This window comes from Anser cygnoides, chromosome 17 (assembly GCF_040182565.1).
Source record: "Anser cygnoides isolate HZ-2024a breed goose chromosome 17, Taihu_goose_T2T_genome, whole genome shotgun sequence".
Lineage (NCBI taxonomy): Eukaryota > Metazoa > Chordata > Aves > Anseriformes > Anatidae > Anser > Anser cygnoides.
In genome coordinates, this window is record NC_089889.1 from 2,723,096 (window position 1) to 2,739,549 (window position 16,454).

Consider the following 16,454-nt stretch of genomic DNA (forward strand, 5'->3'; position numbering starts at 1 on the left):
CGAACTACTACTGTCTAAAATATTCAGAAGTCTAAGAGCAATCACAGTTGTAAATAGAAATCCAGGAAATAAAAAAGAAAGGAAGAAATGGGCTAAGTGGTGACCCAAGCATGGGGTTTCTGCATGGAACTGAATCTACTCACGTCCGTTTATTTTTACACTTTATGCCAGCTTCAGAATGCAAATTCAGAGTTGAAGTCCTTATTTAATTGGAAAGCATCTGGCAAACAGTGGAGCTGTGCATAAAGTATTGTGGGTTTGCTTTCAGAGGTCCCACTGGTAATACTTTCTTCTCCTCCATCCTCACTTTATACACAGGCTGTCAAAATGGCAGAAGATGTTTTACAGACTGTGGAGAAGGTGACCAAAGAGAAGGATGCCATTCACAAAGAAAAGATTGAAACTTTGGCTTCTTTGGAGAACTCTAGACAGACAAATGAGAAGCTGCAGAATGAGGTAATCACATTTAAATGCTTTTATCTGAAAAGTATTGCCTGGTTTGTAAGTGACTTGGATCTTTCTTGCAGTGCGTATGCAGTTTGTGAAATATGTGTTTTAGGCTTTGGTTACTTTCTGGGATGAAACCAAAGACAAAATCATGCTTCAGTTTCCTGGTTGTATGGGTTGCAGCTTCACACCCCAGTGAAGTGCTGCAAGGTCTGACAAGGTACAAATACCACTGACCTATGCACTGTACAAATAAATGCATTGGCACAGCTGTCCCAAAGAACTTACAGTCCAAGAAATACATCAGTTCCTCCAGGGACCCGTTCTTCAGTCTATGCCCTTCCACCACTTCGTGATACATCAGGGTTTGAAAGCAGGGAAAATGTCCTCACTGATCTCTCTTACACTCTTTGGCCCCAGAGAATCTTGAACTAACATTGAACTGGGAACTCTTCTGCAGATCTTGAGCACTCCGTGGCCTCTTGTTGATGGCTATTTTCATCTTTTGCATGTCTTGTAATAATGGGTAGTGAACAGCTGGGCTAACCTAAATGCAACAGCTTGTTCTGAAATGGTAATGATTTCCAAGGAGATCTGATCGCTCGAGAATTAAAATCAGTGACGTTAATAGTGGCAGGAGTTCACTTTCTGGATTAAAAAAAAATAAGGCAACCACAGGGTCCTGTAATGCCTTGAGAGTGACTGAAGATTATCTGTTATGTAAGATAATGTGTCACTGAATGTGAACAAATAAGGTTCACAAGCTTGTGGTATTTATGTGGTAGATACAAGCTCAGTAAATAGATATGCAACAATTCAACCTGTGCAACACGATCTCTGGAAGGAATTGATTACTTACGGTTGCAAGCACAGCATTCAGCCTCCCGTTTCTTGGAAATAAAGGTATGGTAAAGCAAGAACTTTTTATCAGTTACCTTGGAAGAATAAATATCAAAGGGAACAGCTATTTTTAACAAGAAGTGTTGAGTTAGAAAAATAATGCTTTGAGTTGCACAGCATTTAAAATGGAGGTGCTTTGGAGCTTCACATTTTATACCAGGGTCTATACATCAGATTACTGTAAGCTCCTCTTCAGTGGACACCAAGTTTTTGTGCTGCTAGACTTGAATTCAGAAAGGCTCATAACAAATTTTGCTAGACAAATGCTTCTCAGTGTGAAGTCAGAATTAATTTAACAAATAATGATGATAAAGTGGATCAGCTCAGGTCACTTCCTCCATTTTTCTGAATATCTTTTCTGAATGCTGCACCTGGAAACATTACTGTTTCATTAGTGTAATGAGTTCTTTTTCCTCTTTAAGTTGGACATGCTTAAACAAAACAACTTGAAAAATGAAGAGGAACTTACTAAATCAAAAGAGCTTCTAAACCTAGAGAACAAGAAAGTGGAAGAACTTAGAAAAGAATTGTAAGTATTTCTATGTGAATTTTTTAAACCATTACTTTTACCTTTCATTAAAAAAAGTCTTTCAGTACATCTCCAGTATCCTCGCTTATAAGGCAGATCAAACTTAAATACTAGTTTGATGTGCGTATAACTTCAAATCAGAACAGTGCTCCTGAATTCTCAAGTTATTGAAGAAATCCTTCACTTCAAGCTTGGTTTGAAACATTGTTTGTTGGAGGAATTATATCGTTCTGCCACCTGAGGGCACTAGATTACTTTAAAGGTTTTATTGTCAAGAAATCCTGTTTGGATTTGATTACAAGTATCCTTGGAGTGTTAAGTAGTTTTAAGAGACTTTGTTTATAGGAAATCTGGTTCTGCTTTCATTTTTCATTTATGGCCTTACCCAGTTTATTCGTGGTGCCATGCTGTGGACTGATTTTCTAACTGGTACCATACAAACGCCATATATAGAACTATGTAAAAGTAGAGTTAATTTCCTAACATTTGAGATGCTTTATTTGAGAAACTACCTCTTATGAGCTACAAATGAATAACGTGTGGCATTGTACACAAATTAACTGCAAAGCATCTGATATAAAGTAATTTGTACGTGGAATGTCATTGTATCAAAGCTTTTAGTGTGCCACCATGAACAAAAATCCAGCCTAATTATTGCTACCCTGCAGTAGCTGCATGTCCCCTGGCTTTCAGAGATGTAAAGCATTAAATCACAAGTCTCTGTTCCCACTCTGAGAAGAATTTCTTGACTCACAGAGTGAGAGCTGGAATCTGGGATATGGACTGATAGCCAAGAGTAGCTGTGACTAATTATTGTTATTAGCTTCATAAGTCATTTTGTGACAGTTCTTACCGCTGCTCTGAGGTGAAGACAGGACACAAAGGAAATCAGCACACAGAATAAATTCTAAGTTCTCTACGACTGACAGTTTTTACTGCTTGCTTTTAAAAAACTGCATGCCTGTCTGTATAGAGAGCAACCTCGTCCGAGAAAGGCTGGATTTCATTCTGCAATTCCTGCCTGCCTCTATGCACGTGGGAAATGCCAAAGCAAAATAATGATTTCTAGACTAGTTGCTCTCATGCTTAGGACAGCATGGGGTAGCAGACTGATTTCATGGAAAGACAAAATATAAATTCTGCCCGACAAATTACAATCTAATATTTATAGAAATTACTTCCTCGAAAATCCTCTGTACTGAAAGGTGTTCTCATGATTCTGATAACTGTGCTTTTTATTTTTATTTTTTTTTTCTGCTTAAGATTAATCCAGACAGTTGCTGGATATGGTCTCTAGTTACCAGTGGTATGAGACACTGTGGATAAGTGGTTGCTGGTCTGGTTGATATTTAGTTGATCTTTGTCATAGTTATTTTGTGTGTTGCCTTTTTTAATTACAGTGAGGTGTTAGCTTGATAATAGGCATTTCTTGATCGGTGGTAATGAGGGTAGTGAGAACACCCCTGAGACGTCAGTTGATGAACGTGGTGCCTTGCCTTTGTGAAAGAGAGGAGAGGGGAAGTTTTGTCCCCAGGAGCTCTGGCTGTAGGTAGGGCAACACTGCTGCCTCCAGATCGGTGCCTTTTGGAGGTGGGAAGATAGTGCAATGGAATTGGTTTGCTTTGTAAAAGAGCTTCTTCCATGGAAAAATAGGATGAAGAAAATCAGAGCTAACAGCTGGATGTTGTGTATTCATTTACTATTGCCAACTGTCAAGTGCACTTTAAGCTATCAATTCAAAATTCCTGGGTAGTAAGCACAGGGCAGTGTTTCACACAGATTGACCCCAGTGTTTTGTGTGTGTTTAATAATACCCCGAATTTCTGCTTAAATGCCAAAAACAAAAAGAGGAGACTGGTTAGTACTGCAGTTCAACAAACAATCACAGTTAAAAATAGGTACGTTCCTGCATCAGCAAGTGTATTCATACAGAGATAATTCGAATCAATAGTCGGTGATGTGAGCTCGCCTGCTTAGTCCAGTCGAGGTGGTTTAGATTGGAAATTGGTCAAGGACTAGATAACTAAAAATTGGTGTAGTTAGAGCTCAGAGATTGACTAAGATTTTCCAGCCATTTCTTCATATTATGTGCTAAGCTCTAAATCTGACTTTGTTTTGTTCAAATGTTCCTAATAACAAACTGTAGAGTTGTTTTATTTTGAAGTGCTTGAATAAGTTTCTGACTTATGGGTTCTTCTACCTCCCACGGCAATAAAAATATTTTTAATATTCCAGTCAGGGTTTAACTCTGCAATATTGGCACATAGGAGTACCGAGAGTGCTTGTTACCAAAACAAAACCCAGACACAGAAGTTCCCGTTTCATGAAGTGAAGGACACCTTTTTCATTTTTTAAAATAAGTTGTCGAATGTTATAAGAACTTGTGTTAGTCACTTATGTCACAGGCAAGCATGCAATTTAAAAAAAAACAAAACTTGAAAATAAACGTACTTTAAGGAAACCACATGTATTATGGACAACATAGGCTAATGGAACCTACAGATCCATTTTTATAGCTCAGATTTGGTTTTGTGTCCATTAAACTAATGAGAGCAGAGTCGATGTTTTCCTGGTTTGCCTCCTGTGATTCTGCACGTTCTTGGTTTTTCAGGTGTCAGACCTTGTAGGAAGTATTTAAATAAGTGGAACCATTTTTTTTTTTAAGCAATTCACATGTTTTCTCCTACAAAATACACAGGCATTCATTTCTGAGAAAGTCTGGGCTGTAAAGCTCACCAGCAGTCCTGTCAAACCGCACCGTGTCAGGCACGTTTCTGAATGCAGGTTCTTGTTAACCATCGGAAACATGCAGCACCAGCAGGCTGAGCTTACGTTGTACCTCCCTGAGCACCTGCTGCATGCCAAGGAGAAGGAAGTAGTCATTTTGTGCTGCCACCGCCTTTCAGGGCTAGCCCTATCTGTGTGCATCTGAGGCGTGGAGCGTCACCTTTCTTATAGATCGCCACGTGACCTAGATGTATTTTTCCAAGCTGTGAAGCTGATTCTCTCCCACAGTTTTTTCTTGCCTCTCTCGTTCCTATGGTAACAATGCACTCTCTGTCCTCGCAGCGAAGCGCTGAAGCTGGCAGCTGCTCAGAAGTCCCAGCAGCTTGCAGCTTTGCAAGAGGAGAACGTGAAACTTGCCGAGGAGCTGGGCAGAAGCAGGGACGAAGTCACAAGTCATCAGAAGGTAGAGTGGCTGGAACGTTTCCTGATCTATGGTGAAAGTGCTGTACATGCTGTTTCCACTGCTGTCTGGGTGACGTTGCACTGCATGTTTGTGATTGAAAGATGAGTTGTTCTGAGAATATTTTAAAATAAATTTGGAAACCACCTGCATTGGGAGGTTAGAACTGCAGGCTAACAGAAGGTTGCGTAACCTGTGAAGGATACTTAGGAGGCTTGGAAATAAGCATAAATTAAATATGCTTTAGCCAAATGTATTAGCAGACACTTGCTATTTCTGTCAGGAGTGATTTTGTTATACAATTATGATATCTCCGTCTAACCAGAACTAAGGAAATCCATTTATTTAATTCTTCTCCTTATTCTTGCTCTCCCTTCCCACTAAAAAGAGTATTTAGGATGTCTTTCGGCATACTATTTAAAACTGCTCGGTTGGAGTCTATAAAAAGCACTATGCACACATATGCTTGCTTAGACTCGATACTGTGCATGTACACGAACAGTGTTGCAGTCAGGTACCGAGTACATGGAGGACTAGAATTGAGGTGAGATTTTTTTTCTGGTGGTAGTTTATAGTGAAAAAAGACTATTTGTATATTTCTACTTCTTGCATTTGCACATGTTGGAATCTTGAAGTATGGGCTTAGTTATACAGCTTCTAATGCTGGTAGTTGCCAAAAGAGAAATTAGATTTAAAACCATTAAACGTGGTTTCGTTTCTCGTGGAGCAGTTCCAGTGATAGCCACACCATGAAGGCATCTTTGGAAGCTCTAGTCCAAAAGCACGAGTGTGTGGGACATGTTTTACACACGGCCTTTCTGAGAGCACTTCTGCAGAAGAAGGGTATGCCTGTTCTCGGTGGCAGTGGAACAGATGTCTTCCATTCTGCAATGTAGGCTAATGCTTTTAAAGCCAAGAGGCTGACTTTTTCCCCCAAGGTACCTGCTTTGAAATACTGAGGATGAGTAAATACAGATCTGGCAAGTTTCTAAATCCTTTTGGCTGCTGCTAGGAGTAATGCACGAGCTTCTTCATCCTGAAGGGCCTTTGGAGATGATTAACAAGAGTCCCAGACGTGTGGGCTCCAGCACTGACTCATGCCGCAACTGAGTAGTGATGTGACAAGAGAATGCTGTCATCCTAAACAGCCAGTGGGAGCTCTGCTCCCCGCTCCCACTTGTTTTCTTAAATTATTTCAGAATCTTTGAGGCAACCTGTTCTTTTCAGAAAGAGTTGTAACTTGAAAGTGATTCGGCGACACTGGTCAAATCTTTCTGCCTAACGTACGTGGCCAGGGTTGATGTTCAGAAAGTCCCTGGAGGGAGGGACCCTTCAGCCCCCCAGGCGTAGGCTGGCAGTGGTGATTGCAACCTCATTCTGTGGCCTCTGTAGTTTCCAGATGAACTTGCAGAGGAGTCTTGCTGTCTGCATCCTACCGACCTGTGGATCTGTCAGCAGAGATCCTCTAATTGCCAGGACAGAGAAGTCCACGAAGCACAGAGTCAGTTATCTCGCAAATTGTAGCGCCCTCAGTTCACTCACACCATGGCCTTTTCTTTCTGTGAGCGGATGACTGCAGTAGATTGGACTTGGAAGTCTGCTAGAGCTTGAAGCAACAGTCTGCTTACCTGCAAATTTCAAATTTGAGCCTTGGCAACGTGGCAATGCTGTTGCATTGCTTAGGAGTAATGTTTGGGCTATGGCACCTGTAAGCCTAGTAACCTGCATGGCCTCCTAGCAGCCGGGAAGGGGCCTTGCACATTCCAGGAAATTCTTGTCGTGGCAAAAGGAACAGAGGCAAATGGTGTCATGGAGAACGCAGGTTTCCTTCCAGGTGTCACATCACTAACGAGCACAGCTTTCCTCAGTGCAGTTCGTACTGATGACGTGTGCAGCATACCTGCCAAAACTGTTGTGTCTCGTGGTTCCTTGGCACTGGAGGCAGATGTTCTGCTAACAGCGTTCTGTCCCCTCTGGGGCCTTCAAGTACTAACCATCATTTTAGCACTGATGGAAATCTGCTGCTGCCCTTGGGAATGCAACTTTTTTCATGTTCCCTTTAGACCTTACCTAACCTAAACTTACAGTCTACTTGTCCTACCTTTGACTCAGGCAGGTTCTGTTACTGAAACAGCTGCAAAATGAGCTGGCCTCAAGGCTTCTAGCGCTGATAGCCAGACCTCAGGCTAGCACAAGCTCACCGATTCCCACCGACGCTTATGTTTTGCTGTTACTTGGGTGAATGTACGCTGTGTTTAGGCACCAAGTGACAGCATGGTTTGGAGTTCCTTGCTTCAGGCTGTCTGTGGGAACAGAAAAAATGTTGCCATGAAGAATTGCTCAATTAGATTTAAGAGAACAAGTGTCCGTGCTAACAATGAGGAGGTCGGACATGGAGCAGGGTTGCTGAAAAACTGGATGATAGGAAGCAGTGCTTCAGGCTGCGTTTCTGTGCATGTGCCTATTAAAATGCAGCCAGAAAGGTAGCAAGCGTATGTTTTAAGTATTTTGAGCAGTCACTATGGTAACTATATAAATTCCAGCAAGTGTGTTAGTCAGTTGGGTTAGTGACTCTGTGGCTGCATATGACACACTTTGCAAAATTAATGGATACTCTTTCATGAATGATTTATCCTGACATCTAAAGGTTAAAGTGCCTTATACTAAAGATGCTGGGGGTGTTTTTCTATATCGATTCACAAATAATTAGCTGTCTGTAATTAGTTAAAGATTCCTGGTCAGATACATGCTGAGCTTGGGGAACATTTCTGGCTTCAATTTATTTGCTGAAGTATTTGAAGAGCCTCAGACCTGCCCAGGCATTTTAATTTCATTGGAAAACAAAACAAAACAACTGCAGAATTATCTATTAGCCGAGCTGGTCCATCTTTTGTACAAGGTATGTGAGACGTCTGCTCTGAGGCTGACGAGAGAACAGATTGCTGGAGAACTGTTGATGAGAGAAGAGGGTGCCCTTTCTACCATAAAGTTGCTCCAAGCTTGATTCATGACTGGGTGCAGCTGCAACAGTGGTTTAGAAGCTGCAAAACTCCCTTAACGTTTGCTCTCCTAAACTTTTCTCTCTTTAGCATCCATTTCTGTCTTGCTCTACACAAAACCCACTCATCTAGTTCTCGCTAGTTGTGAGGGCTTAATGTGGCCCCGCGGAATCACAGGTCTGGGAGACGGTAACAGACACCAGACCAACAGCTTTAGGGATAAATTATTTAATCTCCATATAGCGGTACAGTAACGAATACGGATCAGTAGTACAATTATCCAGGTCAAAATGACACCAAATCCAGTAATTCATCAATACTGGGCTAAACTTAATAGCTGGGCGCACAAACACAATTCTCTTTGGTGCTTGCAGGAGGCCAAGACATACTGTGTAAGGCAGCGCTAAGCCTCACACCTCTTTTGTTTGCACAGGACCTCAAAGTAAAGCAGTAACAACCCCTCACTAGCTAATATGAATTAGTCACTGAATGATTCGCATTTGTGTGCCTGCATTGTCCTGGAAGAAAATTGATTACTTTAAGGATTTTTAGGTTCTGTAGCCTCCTGTGTCTGTTTTACAATGATAATGATGTTCTGATACATTGTATTAAAGAAATAATCCACGGTGTATTAACTGTAGGGTTTTTGTGTTTGTGTTTTAGCTGGAAGAGGAGAGATCAGTACTCAATAACCAGTTATTAGAGATGAAAAAGAGGTAAGTTTTCTTCTGATGTGTATTGAACTATGTGGTCCTACAGAGAATTTGAAAAAAAAAAACCATAATACAAAAACAGTGCTAAGGAAAAGCAGTTCACGCCTATTGTAGTGAAAAGTACTGAGGTTGTTACACAGGTTGGGCTTATGGATGGTATCTTCTGCGTTTTCTTTATTAAAAGTGAGATGAAAAAGTAATCATTAATATAAGAAAAAAACATGTAAGAAGAGGTATTTACCATTTTCTCTTTAGTTATGCACCTCTTGCATTGTACTAGTTCTCTTCGTTTTCAGTAAGCAGTTTAGCGTTTGATTTTAGTTTGCTCTGGAATATTGGATTGTTCATCAGTCTGATAAACATCATACGTACAGATCCTCCCCAGTCAAGTTCTTGAGGAGTAATGGAAAGATAGTGATGATAAGGATTGTTATTTAAAATAACACTAAAGGCAGTTATTCAGCTGTTGGTGGCTTGTTGTTACAGTTTTGAGATATTCATTTCCTTTATCAGTACTTATTGCAGTTCATTCAGCACTGCTTTTAAATACCAGGAGATTTGTCCTGGGTGACGGGGGCATCCCTTTGTAAACCGTGCTATTCAATAAATGGTCCCAAGTTACAAACTGTACGGTCTTCCTGCTATTTATAGGGAAAGCCAATTGGCTATGTACCACAAGGTATTCAGAAAAATGTAGGCTTTTCAAAAGTAATTGTATAAATTCCTAGAAAAAGGTGCAGTTCTCCATGACACCAAGTGTGCTCCAAGCAAAACAAACAAAACCGTTATAATTTCGTGCATTAACAATGGTTGCAAAAAAGACGGTGAATGGCACCTCAGTAGTCATGCCCATCCTTGGCTACTCAGCAGATACACTGGGCCTGTTTTTATTCCCTAATAATCTGTTACTTTGCAGAATCTGCACCATACTTTCTCTCTCTCACTTTGAAAGGACAGCATGCACATAGGAAGCTTTAGGTTGTGCATTACTCTCGGAGAATGCAACGGTTTAATTAGTTATTAAACAGAGAGGCAAGGCAACAGCTGAAGCTCCAGCTTTAACCAGCCTTAAGAACTGGCTCACTTGGTCTTTAGCTGCATGTAATAGCATAGGTGTAAGTCACTTATTTTTTAAAAAGAGGTGAAGGAGAAGATAGTATTCTTTAGCTGGTGTAAAGACTGTTTGACATCCACAGTAATTAGTGAGCTTATACCAACTGAGGATCATCTCGAGCATATCTGATGTGGAGGAAGGAAGCGAAAAGGGATCCCCCTTATTCATGCTGCTGACAGCTTACTATGCTGTTTATAGCCCATTAATTGAGATGTTTTAAAATACATATTTAAAGTGGTGGTGAGAATTATTTTAAATAGTGTAACTGTCTGTAGTGCAGATGTGTCTGCACTGAAAATGTATTTAGCAGTTAATTTTATGTCTGTTTTTACTCTGTAAGAGCTGCCTGAAATAGCCTAGATAAACATGAAATCATCAGAGTGAATGTTAACGTTACTTTCAGGGTTGTCAGGTACATCTGTGCTTAGCTTCAGCTGGTTACACTGAGATGCCCAAGTTTGTGACTGGCTTAATGACATTTCTCAACAGTGTTGAATAAACTCCAATAGAACGGATAAAACAAGTAGCAGAAATAGTCTGTGTTATTGAAGAAAACTGCAGGCCATGAGGGGTTAAAAAATGGAAGCATATGGCCTTATTTCCTAACAAAAAATTTAGGCTGAACGAAGAACTAATTAAATAAAAAAGGTGTCTCTCTAAATTCCCAAACTCCACTGAAGTTGGTGATGAGCAATAATTTCTTCCTTTTATCTTCAGAATTCGAGATGCTGAAACAGAGACATCTATTTATTTCAATTAGGTCAAATCTCTAACAGTAGCTTTCCCACCTTCCTTCCACCCACAGGAATTTAGCAACTCTCTATGAAATAGTCCAGCTAGGAGTGGCAGGAGATTAATATTTATGACTCTGAGGGGGTTCTGTGTTACTCCAGTTCATTAGGTTCACTGTGGGTTGCTGACTGTCTTACTGTCTTTGAGCTTGCGCTATTTATCGATACTCATTTCATTCCTCTCTCTTCCCTTTCCTACCCTTGCTTCCTTTGCTATATCTGTGTGTCTTTAATGGTAAGACTCAAGAAAGTCTATCCACGTTACAATAAATAATATATATATTTTTTTTTTAGTAAAGTTGTTGTACATATTTTGGCTGCCTTTGTCCCTTGGTGTCTTGCTTTTGTTTTGTAAAACACTCAGCAATATATATATATATATATACATATGTTATATAGTCTATATTTTTTTACCAAAACAAAAAAGCGCCTTGGTGCAAATTTAGTTCTTCCTTATAGTATTTTGCATTTCTACTCCACGTTTCTAACGTTTGGTTCTTGTTATCTTGCATTTTTAAAGCTTGCCCAGTAACACTTTAAGGTACTTGCTTCATTCTTAGAATTTCTTATTTTTGTAGTAAGGGAAGAATCTGGGTGATTTTTTTTTTTCCAATGTTAAACAAAACAAAACAACAACAAAAAGCCTCATTGTCTCCCATGAGTTCCACATACTGTGCTCAAAATAAGGCTTAACCTCCTCTAGAATATAAAATTTTAAAATGGTGTATGAATTGACAGTCTTGTCTCCCCTGGCCCCCCTTCAATCCCTGCTGCCCAGCAGGGATTTTGGATATGAACTGGCAGGGGAAAGGTTTTAAGCTCACTGGGTCACCGTGTGGATGCCGTGTTCCCCACTTGGATAAGTAATTAGTGACATACACCGACTACATTTGTACTTTCCAGTTTGTACGTTTTAGAGGGCCTCTAACTGGAGCTGTAAAGGATTGCTCCTGGAAAGACTGCCCTGTAAAAGCAAAAAAGCAATGCTTTCACACAGGCACCTTTTTCCCCCTCTCGCTTTCTCTCCTCTTTTCTTCTCTTGTTTCTTTTTCCTTGTGTTATAGTACTCTAGACTCCTATATTGAATTTGTAAATATATATTAATACGCTTACAAACTGTTTACCTTTTTCAACCACCTGAATGCTTCTGCCTCCTTTTTACAAGGCCAATAAATGGCAAGTTAACTATGTTTGTACAAAAAGCACACGCCTGCCCTTGATCTCTAAGACGAGGATCTGACCAAAAAATAGAAACAATGACTTAATAGCAAGTTCCGGAGCATGAGGCAAGTCGCTGGGGTTTCCACCTGCCCTTTTACAGCTGCGTGCAGAGCAAAGGGAAACCTGGGCAAAGTCTCAGGTAGGGGAGAGCTTGTGAGCAGCATCGTGCAGACGTCCTTTCCCGTTTCCCCATCCTTCGGTACACAGTGGGGTTGCAGCTCTGTGGATCAGAGGCGGCAGCAGTGTCCTGTACACTGCCGGGACATTACTTTCCCACAGCACCACCCTGTGCTTCTGATCCAATTCAGCAAGGCATTGAAAAACATGGGGCAGGCTGGAGCATGTAAATAATGCTGCGGAAAAGCACAGAGACTGCTGTCGTGCTTTCAGTGCTCTGCTGAACCGGGCTTGGCAAGGGATAAGGAGGAGGGCTGTTAAATGCCACTGCCCTTTTTGTTAGCAGGAGCACAACTTGTATTTGAAGGCAAGATCGTGCAGTCTGCAACTTGTGTTTCTGTTTATATTAATTCTCTCATTGTAAAAATGTACCAAAATCAACCTTTGGGTTTTTTTTGGTAGCTGCATCAGCTTTTCTAAACCCCAGATTCTCCACTTGCTGCTTCCATTCCTGAGTATAATCTTAACAATGAAAGAATTACGTTAATTGTGCTCTCATTGTTGAGTTTCCTATTTATCTTGAGTCAGCGAGGTTTATTGTATTTCATGGTCTGGGTATCGTGGCTCTCACTAACTGTAGATACCATGGATGTAAAAACTTCTCAGTAAGGACTTAGGAGCTATTCCCTACCTACTGCATATCCTCACACAAGGACATGTTCCACTCTTGATCCCTTGAACAGTCCGAAGAGAGCGTAGTTTCGTTTATTAAATGAAACCACTATGTCATTCGGTCTCTTTGAATTACTGTCTTCATGCTTTTTGTGTAGTGGGCATGTATTCCGATAGCTTAGTTTGTCAGCAGCCCTCTCAGAGCTAGTAAGAAGAAAAGCAGCTAACTTCAGCCATCGTCTGAAGTGGGACGTGTGGAATCGCACAGAAAACTGGCTTCATCCCCAGAGGCCTGGAGAGTTGGCAGCCAGCTGCTGGGCACCACTTGGTGCTCTCAAATCAGGCTTCTCCTCTAGACGAGTAAACACAGATTTTGGAGTAGCAAGAAATGGTTTTGGTGGCCTTTATTTATTCATTCATTTATTTATTTATTTTGACAAATGAAAACCTTTCAGCTTGTACTGAACTTCTGTAGCAATAGCCCTAGCACTAGAGGACAATTGTCCATCTGTGTGTGGCCTGTGACCTCTCAGGAAGACTTGCTAGCAACGACGTTCTCACAGTAATGCTGTGATGCTTTAAGAACGCCAGCAGGACAGGAACTGTAGGCAGAAGCCATCTCTATTAGATCAGCTGAAAAAGTCGGGAAGCCTGGACACACGTACACAGGAAGGGCTTGCGCCTGCTTTGGAGGATTCCTTTCTAAAACCTCCTTCCCATGAAACAAAACAAATCCCAGGGTTTATTTATTAAATCAGGGTTTCTGAGGGATCAGTAGTTGTTAGAAGCCCAGAAATGCTCGAAGTATCTAATTCAGGAAATAAAGTAACTGAAATTAGTGAGGACCAGCTGATACTTCCAGCATCATCAATGCTTTGCATGACAACTTGTACAATGAGCTTTGCATGTGTGTTTTGTTGCTTGTTAATAATTTTCAGGAAGTAACAAAACTCTGATGTTAGGTTTTGTGGAACATTGTGCAACGTGTTTGTTTATCCTGTATCTCCCCAGTCTATTGACTCGTTTCTTTAAATTCAAATGGATACGATGATATGCAGATTCTGGCTTTTACTACCTAGGTAAACTTTTTGCTTTGTTTCCACAGTTGTAACATCTGAAATGTTTACACAGATATAGAATCTTAGTTAAGTACAGAATTAATATTTAAGAAGAACTTCTTACAGTAGTTTACTACTTAAAATTAATTTAAACTTCTTTAGGCAACAGCATTAACCTATTCCTTGGATGATTTCTGGTTGTATTTGGTTTTCTTCTAGAGAATCAACATTAAAAAAAGAAATTGATGAAGAGAGAGCATCTTTACAAAAATCCATCAGTGATACTAGTGCCTTGATCACACAGAAAGATGAAGAACTGGAAAAACTCAGAAATGAGGTAAATGAGGAAAAGCAGGATGCTTCTCAATCCTTATAGCTACAAGTGTCTGACTGTGGGGTTGCTACTGAAGAGTTGGATAATTCATTTTAATTTAATTTAATGATTAATTTAGCATAGTTAAATGTTAGAATTAAATCTTTATGTATATGTACCTAGTTAGTGCCTGTGCCTCTGGCTAGTTCGGTGAGAGCTGCCATGTGTTTGTGGTGGCTGTTTAGCCCTTAGAATGGTACCTGTCTGCTTTGACTTCGTGCTGGGAGACCTAAGCATTCCGATGTAACTCTTACAGATCACAGTGCTTCGTGGAGAAAACGCTTCTGCGAAAACCTTACAGTCAGTGGTTAAGTCACTGGAGTCTGATAAGTTGAAACTTGAGGAAAAGGTGAAAAACTTGGAGCAAAAGCTCAAGGAAAACAATGAGCCATTAACTGTAACTAGCCCCTCAGGTAAAAGAGAAAGCTTTTCTTGTGTCTGTGCTTTCAACTTTAATCTTGCAGGGTTTTGCAGCTGTCAAAACACAGTTAAAACGAGCTTCAACTAATTGAACCTCCTGAGAAATGTGACTTTTCTGTTGTAGGACAGAGCTAAGTTTTTTTTGAATGAAGGAAATCTGACCAGCTGCAAAATGTAAATGCTCCCAATTTCACCAGTTAACCCCATTCACACTAGGGGCAGGGCTGCAATTTGTCCGGAAGTGACACATGCGTGAGCAATTCCAAAACTTTTATTTGTGAACTGTCGCTGTCACCTAAACACACGGTTGTATTTTAATAAATAACGTGCAATATTGAACATGCTTCTGTAATGCACTGGTCAAAAAAAAAAAAAAAAAATCCCCTGAAAGCCACCCTCACTGGAACTTACCCTGAATGCTCAGGAAGCAGTAAGAATAAGATGTGTTGGAGTCCATAGATTATTCCACTATTTCAGTCTCTGAATGAGCCATTGTATGTTTCACCCTTTAGGTTGCTGGCTGTTTATGCCTTGCCTTTTTGTTTCTCTTTAAAGGTGACATTGCTGCTAATCTACTTCAAGACGAAAGCTTGGAAGAGAAGCAGGTATTTGGTTTGAAACATCACCGTGCTAAACAGCAGTGTGTCTGTAGGCAGGCTGAAATATTTTTCCAAACACGGTTCCTGTCAGATTTTGGAAATCAGGATTAAAATGGGCAGATTTTTCTTTTCACCTTGTGCATCTGAGGGGCAATGTTAATGGCAGGAAATACTTAGAATCAAGAGATATTGGAGAAATGGTTTGTTACCAGAACGTGGGGAAGCGAGCAGGAAAACCATGGGTAGCAAACTTTGACCCGCAGCCTGTTGGTGAGGCACAGCTCAGCAGAGCACTCTCGTAACTGCTCCTCGCCATCCTTTCCAAAGTTTTCTTGGGCACAAATAAGGAATGAGGCCTGGCCAATGAATCTCTGGTGCTTGCCGTCTGGGAGAAATGGGCTGCCAGAGTTCCAGTGCCACTTCTAAGCTTCTGCAGATGAAATTGTTGATTTTTTGCATGTTTTTAACTGTTGAACTCTGCTCAGAATGAGGGTTGGCAGCGGTGGGACAAGGAAGCTGCTCAGGTAGCATACGCTTGGTAACAGATTTAGGAGAAGTCTGTATCAAGGAGTATGATAATCCTAACGAACATGTGAAAGACTGCTGTGCAACAGGCTGCCTGTGACAGCAAATGCCTAGGAAGCACGGTGAGAACAGAAGCGCTTCCTGACCACTATGAAGGCTCTTGCTAGGTCACTGGAGTCAGTCACTGACTACAGGCGTCCTTCCTAGTGCCGTATCTGTACAGAGGCCAGCAGCAGTGTAATTAACGTACACTAACCACCAGTCTTTCTCTCTCTTTTTTCTTTTTTTTTTGTCTCCTTGAATTCACCGGCTGATGACAATACTTCCAATCAGCATGAGGTTTGTTCCGCTTTTTGGCTTTCTGTATTTTGCTCCCTGTTGATCTGCCAAGCACTATGTGCTTGCTGTCAGCAGGGGTTCTGCACTGCTCACTACTGATCCCTGTGACTGACTGAAGCCAGCTCTGGGAGGTGCCGCATGGGCGCTGTGCGGTCCCGCTGCTGCCTCCAGCGCAGCTCTGGGAGTGACTCCGGTCGCCCCCGATGCACCCACCTGAGCGGCAGGCCCAGAGGACCGGAAATGCAATTCTGATCAGAATTACACAGCTGGCTTTTACGTTCAAACGTAACATCAGAAAACGAGCTTGAACTATCGGTGGTGGGTTGACACCCACCGATGTCTGTCAGACACGGGCTGGGCTGAACTAGCTGGCTCCTGAGCAGAAATCGTACTGAGGGGTCCTTTGGGAAGTTTCTCCCAGTTCCTACCCCTGATTCTTTCAGTCTCCAC

The 16,454-nt window shown here is 41.2% G+C and overlaps 1 protein-coding gene and 1 long non-coding RNA gene across 7 annotated transcripts in view; one reads left to right on the forward strand and one right to left on the reverse strand.

Annotated features, from left to right (window-relative positions):
* Positions 1-15,274, forward strand: part of CLIP1 (CAP-Gly domain containing linker protein 1) — a 66,984-nt gene extending 51,710 nt beyond the window's left edge. For 3 of the 6 annotated variants that reach the window (XM_048073728.2, XM_048073737.2, XM_066979317.1), the window contains 8 exons: positions 319-456; positions 1,770-1,876; positions 4,946-5,066; positions 8,726-8,778; positions 11,201-11,221; positions 13,968-14,085; positions 14,378-14,534; positions 15,097-15,274. In XM_048073728.2, coding sequence (XP_047929685.2) covers positions 319-456; positions 1,770-1,876; positions 4,946-5,066; positions 8,726-8,778; positions 11,201-11,221; positions 13,968-14,085; positions 14,378-14,534; positions 15,097-15,251 — 870 coding nt within the window. In that variant the 3' untranslated portion in view covers positions 15,252-15,274. The remainder of the gene's footprint in view (positions 1-318; positions 457-1,769; positions 1,877-4,945; positions 5,067-8,725; positions 8,779-11,200; positions 11,222-13,967; positions 14,086-14,377; positions 14,535-15,096) is intronic. The other 3 variants (XM_048073727.2, XM_048073738.2, XM_048073741.2) reach the window with 1 other exon arrangement.
* LOC125183984 (uncharacterized) lies at positions 3,776-15,101 on the reverse strand. The gene is made up of 2 exons (XR_007166927.2): positions 14,953-15,101; positions 3,776-7,366 (listed from the first exon to the last, which is right to left on the reverse strand). It is a non-coding gene; the product is annotated as an uncharacterized lncRNA (long non-coding RNA).
* Positions 15,275-16,454: the final 1,180 nt, after the last annotated feature.